Source organism: Dreissena polymorpha, chromosome 5, assembly GCF_020536995.1.
Source record: "Dreissena polymorpha isolate Duluth1 chromosome 5, UMN_Dpol_1.0, whole genome shotgun sequence".
Taxonomy (NCBI): Eukaryota; Metazoa; Mollusca; class Bivalvia; order Myida; family Dreissenidae; genus Dreissena; species Dreissena polymorpha.
The window spans coordinates 78531396-78541501 of record NC_068359.1 but is presented as its reverse complement, the minus strand read 5'-3'; the positions used below and the strand labels follow the sequence as shown (position 1 = coordinate 78541501).

At 32.1% G+C, this 10106-nt stretch overlaps 1 protein-coding gene across 1 annotated transcript; it reads left to right on the top strand.

Annotated features, from left to right (window-relative positions):
- The first annotated feature begins 301 nt into the window (after positions 1-301).
- LOC127880542 (uncharacterized) lies at positions 302-7572 on the top strand. Its single transcript, XM_052427853.1, has 7 exons — positions 302-412; positions 1736-1790; positions 3765-3878; positions 4393-4489; positions 5495-5529; positions 6191-6290; positions 7149-7572. Exons 1-7 carry the CDS (start codon positions 330-332, stop codon positions 7211-7213), a joined length of 549 nt encoding a protein of 182 aa, XP_052283813.1. The 5' UTR covers positions 302-329; the 3' UTR covers positions 7214-7572.
- The last annotated feature ends 2534 nt before the right edge of the window (positions 7573-10106 follow it).

The following is a 10106-nucleotide window of genomic DNA, read 5'->3' as shown; positions in this document are numbered from 1 at the left end:
GTGAAAGAAAGTAAAATACACATGTTCTGTGTAGGTGCTGAATTATTTTGGAAATCTTATTTTACTTTCCTGATCAGCTTCCCAGAGGCGTAAGAATTGTGATGTCTTGTCTGTATTTATGTTGCAGATTAATTTTGTATTGGTGTTTGGTTAAAAATATAAATGTTTATTTTGCAGCGCGGGAAGACCTCAGCCGAGGATAGAAGGCGCCTGTCAGCTGGCTACCAACAACATTTGAACCTAGCCCAGCTTCCTGAAGATGTCTGGTCCATGTTTGTGCAGGCCAGTGACAAAATGAAAATCTGTCAGAGAAGTTTTTCCGACCGCTCATGAGAATAAACAGCATGGAACTCATACGAAAATGTCTGACAACTCTACTCCATACTGGACAGAAGGAGTTCAGAAAACACGTGTAAGTATTCAGGCCTATTTCGCCTTACGCATCAGGTCTGAATATGGGCCCTATTCCCAATCAAAATGTTTTTGTTTTTTTTTTCAAAATTAAAAAAAAATCCCAATTCAGACTTGCAACAAATTGTAACTAGAAGTTGCATTTTTTTTTTCCTGCTTATATCCAAAAATTTGCATTACTGGAATGTTACTTCTTTTTAGCCTTGCTTTTATCACCTTGAAAAAGCTGATAACAGGACACTGTTCCCATTAGTAAAGTGTATATAGTAGTCACAAACAGAAATGTTAATATATTTTTTTGTGTGAGAATTTTTTGGGGTTACAATAAGTCATTTTTTATCAATATATATATATATATATATATATATATATATATATTATATCAAGCATATTGAAATCTCAAGTAACACCATTTTTATGAGCCAGTTTTTCACAATTAATTTGTGTTCCCAAATAGGAAATTTCATTGACTTCCAGAATTGCAGTGTGGCATTTTCTCCAAAATGTTTAAAAAACAGGACTGATATTTTTGAATTCATAAACTCCCAGCATTTCACCATACTTTAAGATTGTAAATTAATGAAGAACCTGCAGTTCATACTTAAACGTGTTTCATTATAAATTACAATTCAAACATCTCAATTAAAGAAGCTGCTTCATCTGCATGTTGTCGCTTATGCATGACTTACTATAATTGTAGGCACTAAATTCTTGGTATTATTGGTTAGCACTGATACATGTTAAAAGGATGATTGAAATCTCATTTTGTCTTTTAGTGTACTAGAATTGGTTTGATGATTATCTGAACTCTTGAAAAGTTGGGTGAAACAAAAATTTAAATTATTTGTTTCTTACATCTTGATAGGAGACGGTCACATTTTATGACACGGTAGGGTGGCATATAGCAGTTTAAACTGTCAGTCTGCTGTCTGTCTGTCTGTCTGTGATTCCGTCTGAAAACTTTAACATTGGTCATAACTTTTGCAATATTGAAGATTAGCAACTTAATATTTGGCATGCATGTGTATCTCATGGAGCTGCACATTTTGAGTGGTGAAAGGTCAAGGTCATCATTCAAGGTCAAAAACAAAATCCAAGGGAAATAACAAGCTTTAAAGGGATATAATTTCTATTTATCATTTGACAGTACAGATCATTTTCACAAGGGAAGTTATAATTTTAAAGGGATATAATAAAAAAAATATAATTCAATGCGGGCACAGTAGGGGGCATTGTGTGTCTGAAAAACACATCTCTGGTTCTACCTAGCAAGTGCTTCTATTCTGCTAAGCCTTATCGAAATAATTATATTTTTTTATTTCAGAAAGAGCTACATTGATGAGGGTTATGTTAAAAGTAACAAAAATGTTGTCAGCGAAGTAAGTATTTAGTCCTGCACATAAAATATTACCAGTATTCAATTTTATGTATCAGTCATTGATTATCTGAAATCCTATTGTCAAAAATACATGTTTATTATATGTACACTGTACTGTATTCCTATTGTTTTTATAACATAATTTATTAAACATTCTTAAAAATGAACGGATGATAGTATTTCCGTTCAGATGATAGCATATCCATTCGCTGTATGTGCTTATTGATGTACAACCTGAGTTAAATTTAAGTAAGTACTTTGGGAATGTAATCCGGTACCAGTCCGAATTCGGAAACTATCAATGTTTTGAATCACAGAATTTTATAACACAAAGCAGATCCAAAGCGAAATGAAAGATAAGGGAGTGCCTAGAAAGAACCATTAAACACTGTTCTTTGGATTATTTGTGTTAAGTTCGTCTGTCAAATATGTAATTAAATACAAAATATTTTTGAAGGATTTAACCCTACTCATGTTGGCATGAGCGTAAGCGTTGGCGTCACACCTATGTTAAAGTTTGCGTACCACCTCAAATATTTTCAATGTCCATTGAACATATTGCTTTTATATTGAGCATACTTCTTTACCGACATGACCCCCAATTTATAAACAAGAGTAGACAACTGTTTCAAGCATTTTGTAAGAATGATGGCCCTTTTTCCACATAGAATATGAATTTAAAGGGGCCTTTTCACAGATTTCGTCATTTTTTAACTTATTCATTAAATGCTTTATATCGATAAATGTAAACATTGGATCGTAAAAGCTCCAGTACAAAATCAAGAATAAAATTTAAAAAAGAAATAGAACATTGCCCGGACCAGGTTTCAAACCAGTGACCCCTGAAGTCCTGCCAGAGTCCTGAAGTAAAAATGCTTTAGCAAACTGAGCTATTCCGCCGAGTACACATACATATCGTATTTTATACCTTATATAAGCAATCTTCGTAGTTTCACAAAATTTAACGACAAAAACAGAACTCTCCAAATTATTCAATCGTTTCGCGTTGCAACGCTTTATAATTTTGAAGTTTTAAAATCGTCAAAAGATGCATATAACGGCTATATTAGACCATGGTAAATGTTCAGTATTACTGTTTCCTCACAAATATCATAACTAAAACGAAAATGTGCGATTCTGAAACAATTTTTTTCAATTTTGTCAATTTACCAAAGCGTGAAAAGATCCCTTTAATTGATAAAGTTATGTTAAAGTTTGTAAACTATCTCAAATATTTTCTATGTCCCTTGACATATTGCTTTTATATTTTGCAAACATTTAACCCGAATTATGGGCCTTCTTCAACTTAGAAATCTATGTTCAAATTAGTGTACCACCCCAAGTATTTACATAGTCCATTGACATATTGTTTTTAGTAGTGACAAGGTGTGGTTTTGTGATCACATGTGTCTGTTGTCTGTGTCAGTCATTCGTCTGTCAACAATTGACTTAAATGACATCCCCTCCAAAGCCACTGGTCCAATTTTTTAATAACTTTATACAAATGATCCTTGGGTGTGAACTACGTGACAGTGAGCTCTTGTGATGGCCCTTTGTCCGTTGATGTCTGTCTGCCCGTCCGTTAACTTTTGACCTAAACAATATATGCTCCTAAACTCCTGGGCCCGATTTTTCACACAAATATTCCTTGGATTACCTTTTACCAAATTTGTTTAATAGATTGTTGAAAATATACCTGAACTCAGAATCGTCTATAATGTTCAACTTCTTTAAAACATAAGCAATCAATATGTTTCAATTATGGTCCAATTCCAGTTAGAATATGACTATATTACCTTGGCCTTATTGAATATGATTAGTTATTTCCCCATAATGACTTCCTGTCTTCTGACAGCTCTTGTTTAATTATCTTTTTCCCTGAAATTGGGATTTATTTGTTTACAGAGATTGTTTTTATAATCTTAACAGTACATGTAACAAATCATTAAAAGTATGTAAATCATTTCTGGTATAGGACCTTCAGGTGCTTGTTGAAGTGGACAACAACACTAAGGAAGTGAGCAGCGAAGATGAAATCGCACAGAGTGATGACAATGAGCAGTACAAAGAAAAGTACTTCACTCTTAAGGTACAGGACTCTTGGCATCTAATATTTGATATCCATTCTCAAAAGCCTACCTTCAGGAGCACTTTGTGCTGGATGCACTTAAGGCAGAGGTTATGGCTCTTGTGTTGTGTTAATCTTAATATGTCACCATTATTTCATGATTATATTTCTAGAGCACATTTTGGGTACTCAACACTCTTTTTGTAATTTAGTAATGATAATTGAAACATATATGTATGACATTTCAATATTGTTCAATTGTTTTATTGAGCTTGAACAAAAATTTCTTTAAAATTGTGTATTTTCTCAAAGTATTCGGCATGGAGAGTATATACATGTACTGATATTTTGTCCCAGCTGTCGGTAAAATGAACTAGCAGGTAAAACGAACTAGCACCGTAGCTTAATTCTGTTAATGAAGGCATCATCACAACATAAAGTTTTGTAAATTTTGCCCATTCTAGTGCATAACATAATGTTTTAAATTTGAAAAATCATACTTGAAGTATTTTATTTATGCATAATGTATATTCAGGAGGACCATGAAAAGATTCTGTTGGAGCATGCTCAGCTGCTGACTAAGTACCAGCAGGTGCAAAAGCAACTTGATGAGATAAAGGCTGGTAAGGAAGGTTAGTATGTAATCATCTGCTTATATCTGTCCAGTGCTTTTTGTCTAATATGTTAGCTGTAATAGTATATAATCTGCCACAAATTAACCTTGAACAGTGCATTATTAAAAACATTTTTATGACCCGCCTTTCGAAGAATGGTAAAGAGGCATTAAGATTCACCCCTGTGTGTTGGTCCGTGTTGAAAACTATTGGTGATATTGACTTGAAATTGTATAGGCTGAAAGATATCATTGAGGAAGAGCAGTGCCAGAGAACCATAATTATTAATTGCATTTTTTTAGTTACGTGTATTTCTCTTTGTACATTTTATACTTTTTTTCATGAGCATTACTTAAAAGCTATAAAGTGATATTGATTTATTTAATATGCTGATATATATTCGTAATGAGAAATGCAGTCCACAAAAAACAAATCTACCTTACACACTATTTATTTTCATGCTTGATTTTTTTTCTGGAGTGTACCTTTAAAAGCATGACCCATTTCTGTGACCAGTGCCAATCAGCGGAGCGTCCGTGTCCTATGGACACATTTCTAGTATGCCTATAAATATAAAGGATACATCAGACAATTATCAGTATAAATCTTTTAATGGCCCCGGATCGAATGATAGGGGGTATATTGTTTTTTGCCTGTCTGTCTGTCATTGTATGTGTCTGTCATTGTATGTGTGTGCCTCTCCAAAACTTTAACCTTGGTCAAAACTTTTGCAATATTAAAGATAACAACATGATATTTGGCATGCATGTGTATCTCATAGAGCTGCATGTTTTGAGTGCTGAAAGGTCAAGGTCATCCTTTAAGGTCAAATATATGGCTTCAAAGCAGTGAGGTAGTGGGCAAAGTGTTTCACAAACACAGCCCTTTTTATTATAACCAGTTTTATAATAAGGTAAGCATTTAAAATTTGCATTTGACCTTTGTGACAAAGGCTGGTTACTCTATTCAGATTGCAATTAAAGTGAGTCTTAATTAAAAAAATAAAGTGATTACTTTTTTCAGAAAACAGAGGCCTCAAACGACCAAATGACTCCAATGTAAGTATGCAGTAATACTGTATTAAAAGGTTTGACTTGACAATACTTTAATTTAAAAAGTAGTAACAGCTGCGCAAAAGATGATTGGGAGTCTTAACTTGCCAGTCATAATCTAACAAAACTGCTTGACATTTTGTCGTGATTTTGAGTATTATTTATAACAATGTTGCAACATATATAGGCCAAATGAAAATAAATGTAAATTATTTATTCATGTTTATTTTATGTCATCTTAATGTTTGGATGTTCTGTATGTATTTCAGTTTAAAAAAGTAGGTTACTTTTATTGTGTTATGATAACCATAAGGTCAAGGTGGTGTATTGGATGTGGTCGCTTAGCTATCGGGTGTTTGTGGGTTTGATCCCTACATGGAGAGCATTCTCATCTCCTCCATAGACACCCAGTTCCAGTTCTTACCAGGAAATGGACTTGGGGAGTGTCAATATAAGCACAATGCTTTCAATGCAACCAATCTAAAAAACAATGTTGAATAAATGTCCTAATGTTTTCCTTTTTTCTTGGAAGAAATGTGTGTTTAATATTATTATTATTATTATTATGTAGATAATCAGGAGTGCATTAACAAAGGTTAGTTATAAAATATATTTTGCAGGGAAAAAATAGTTTCAATAAAACTAAAAATAGTTTATTATTTTGCAGTGTGACATAAGCAAAGGTGATGATGTACAGGCAAAATGGGTTGATGAGGATGGAAATGAAACCTGGTTATCAGCTACAGTGACAAAAGTGTTAAAACATGGTTAGTTTCTTTAATGTACCATTTCTTTTTCCCCACGCATAGATTCTTGGAGATTGTTATGGCATTGTCCTTTAATGTTTCAATAAATCGGTTCCCTATTTTGTCAATGGTTCCTTCATTGACTTAAAGTATATTGTATATCTGTTATATAGTTTCGTGAAGTAAATGTGTATAATCATAACACTTTCATGGTTCTTCAAAAAGTTTCCCTAGAATGACTGATCAGTTTGTAGTTGTAATCATTTGATTTAAATTTAGAATTTTTTCAGTTTGATGTGTATAATCAGGCCTCTCCAGGGGTTTACCTAAGGCTGATAGAATGAGAATTTGGAAGGGGCTTAAGCCGGTCCATTAAAAAAAAAAAATTACTTTTATGTGTTTTTTTGTTTACATTGGTTTCGTTCTATTAATTGTTTATACTATGTTATTTTCATGTATGATGCTTGAATATCATAATTTAAATGTAAGCATTTAATTTATGCATGTATTTTAGAATTTTAATGTAAACATTTTAAAGTTTTTATTACAAATTAATAAATAAAACAAGTCTACATATTTATACCGTATTTCATCTATTACACATGATCATTGGAAATTGTATCTTGCTCAGGAAATTTGTGATTTAGAATTAGGAAAATAGTAGACATGGTTGAATATGATAGGGATTTATATTTGCCTCAGTGAAAGAAGGAAAAGCCCTGATTATGAGCATACTGCTGTCCATAGATATTTAAAATGATCAATGATATTTGTCAGAATGATTTTGCATCAGATTACTTAGATTTGTCATGCAGTATTTGGACAGGTACAAAACAAAGGCAATGATACATGTTCGATAACATTTGCAGTATTTTTCAGATGTGCAAGTACAGTTCCACTGTGATCAGACATTTTGTAGAGTGCCAAGAGATTGTATTAAATAAAGGCATGAACTACATTGATGCTTGGTCAGCCTCTACTAAAGCCAGATAGTTTGTTTCGACCCATATTACAGACATAGTTGTAACCTGCTGTTGAAATAAAGAAATTACAATTTTGCAGATACTTTCTGATCGGTTGTTGTGAACATAGGTATTAGAGTGCTGGGAATTAATGTTATAGATATTATTTATGATATATTATATATTTAATATATATGTGCTGTGCCCCTGTTGATAACTAGTTATTGCCTCGAGTGCTTTAAAAAGAAATGGTATCAACCAATGTGCTAATCTGGTTTTATGATATGTAATTTAACAGTGTTTATTTTAAAAAGGGAATGTCCAATCATTCCCAAAATACGTACGGGAAAATATACTTTTTCATGGCCATTTTGATGTGATTTATTGACATATTTTGGTTGTAAATTAAACAAAAGTAAAACAAAGTCGTTATTCTGATGATTCAGGTATTTTTTTTCAAAGTCAAGCTGATAAGCCAACATAACAGAAAATAATAACAAATTATAAAATCAAATTGATAAGCTGGCGTATCAACTTAAAAACAATCACAATTAAATTCAAAATCAATTTGATAAGCCGGCAAAACAGAAAATATTAAAAATAAATTGAAAAATCAATTAAAAAATCAATTTGATAGGCCAGTGTATAATTTCTTTTGAACCATTTACACATACAGAAAATGCATTTGTTAAGCTGGCGTATCATTTCTTTTGGACTATTTTCAAAAAAAGAAAATGTATTTGATAAGCTGGCATATCATTACAACAAGTAACTTAAAATCACATTGCAAGTCAATTTGATAAGCCGGCGTACCATTTTTTTTGTACCGTATCCACAAAAAGGAAAATCAATGGATAAACCGGCGTATCATTACTACAAGTAACTTAAAGTCACATTTTGTCAATTTGATAAGCCAGCGTATCATTTTTTATGTACCATTTACACATAATAAAGCAAATCAATTTGATAAGCTGGCGTATCATTGCTAATGTACCATTTACACATAAAAAAGCAAATCAATTTGATAAGCCCGCATATCATTTCTTATGTACCATTTACACATAAAAAAAGCATATCAATATGATAAGCCGGCGTATCATTTCGTATGTACCATATTCACAAAAAGGAAAATCAATTTGATAAGCCAGCGTATCATTTCTTATGTTCCATTTACACATAAAAAAGCAAATCAATTTGATAAGCCGGCGTATCATTTCTTATGTACCATATACACAAAATAAATAGGAAAATCACTTTGATAAGATGGCTTACCATTACAACAAGTAGCTAAAAGTCACATTGTTAGTCAATTTGATAAGCCAGCGTATCATTTCTTATGTACCATATGCACAAAAAAGGAAATTCAATTTGATAAGCCAGCGTATCTTTAATACAAGTAACTTAAAGTCACATTGTTAGTAAATTTGATAAGCCAGCGTATCATTTCTTATGTACCATTTACACATAAAAAAGCAAATCAATTTGATAAGCCGGCGTATCATTTCTTATGTACCATTTACACAAAAAAAATCAAATCAATTTGATAAGCTGGCGTATCATTTCTTAATGTACCATTTTCACAAAAAGGAAAATCAATTTGATAAGCCAGCGTATCATTTCTTATGTACCATTTACACATAAAAAGCAAATCAATTTGATAAGCCGGCGTATCATTTCTTATGTCCCATTTTCACAAAAAGGAAAATCAATTTGATAAGCCCGCGTATCATTTCTTATGTACAATTTACACATAAAAAAGCATATCAATTTGATAAGCCGGCATATCATTTCCTATGTACCACATACACAAAAAGGAAAATCAATTTGATAAGATGGCTTACCATTACAATAAGTAACTAAAAGTCAGATTGTAAGTCAATTTGATAAGCCGGCGTATCATTTCTTATGTACCATATGCACAAAAAAGGAAATTCAATTTGATAAGCCGGCATATCATTTATACAAGTAACTTTAAGTCACATTGTAAGTAAATTTAATAAGCCGGTGTATCATTTCTTTTGTACCATTTAAACATTAAAAAGCAAATCAATTTGATAAGCCCGCGTATCATTTCTTATGTACCATTTAAACATAAAAAAGCAAATCAATTTGATAAGCCTTCGTATCATTTCCTTTGTACCATATACACAAAAAGGAAAATCAATTTAATAAGATGGCTTACCATTAAAAACAAGTAACTAAAAGCCACATTGTTAGTCAATTTGATAAGCCGGCGTATCATTTCTTATGTACCATATACACAAAAAGGAAAATCTCTTTGATAAGATGGCTTACCATTACAACAAGTAACTAAAAGTCAAATTGTTAGTCAATTTGATAAGCCGGTGTATCATTTCTAATGTACCATATGCACATTAAGGAAAATCACTTTGATAAATGGCTTACCATTACAAAAAGTAACTAAAAGTCACATTATACGTCAATTTGATAAGCCAGCATATCATTTCTTTTGTACCATATACACACAAGAAAATTCACTTTGATGAGATGGCTTACCATGCCGACAAGTAACTTAAAGTCACAGTGTAAGTAAATTTGATAAGCCGCCGTATCATTTCTTATGTACCACATACAAAAAAAGGAAAATCAATTTGATAAGCCGCGTATCATTACTACAAGTAACTAAAAGTCAGATTGCACCGGTAAGTTAATTTGATATGCCGGCGTATCATTTCTTATGTACCATATACACATAAAGGAAAATCACTTTGATAAGATGGCTTACAATTACAACAAGTATTGTAAAGTCAGATTGTAAGTCAATTTTTGATAAGCCAGCGAATCATTTCTTATGTAACATTAACATTCAAAAAAGGAAATCAATTTGATAAGCCGGCATATCATTTCTTATGTA

Coding starts and splice junctions, on each gene's coding strand:
- LOC127880542 (XM_052427853.1), top strand. CDS start 330: ATGAGAATAAACAGCATGGAACTCATACGAAAATGTCTGACAACTCTA. Junction 413..1,735: donor AAGGAGTTCAGAAAACACGT/GTAAGTATTCAG, acceptor TTTTTATTTCAG/AAAGAGCTACATTGATGAGG. Junction 1,791..3,764: donor ACAAAAATGTTGTCAGCGAA/GTAAGTATTTAG, acceptor TTTCTGGTATAG/GACCTTCAGGTGCTTGTTGA.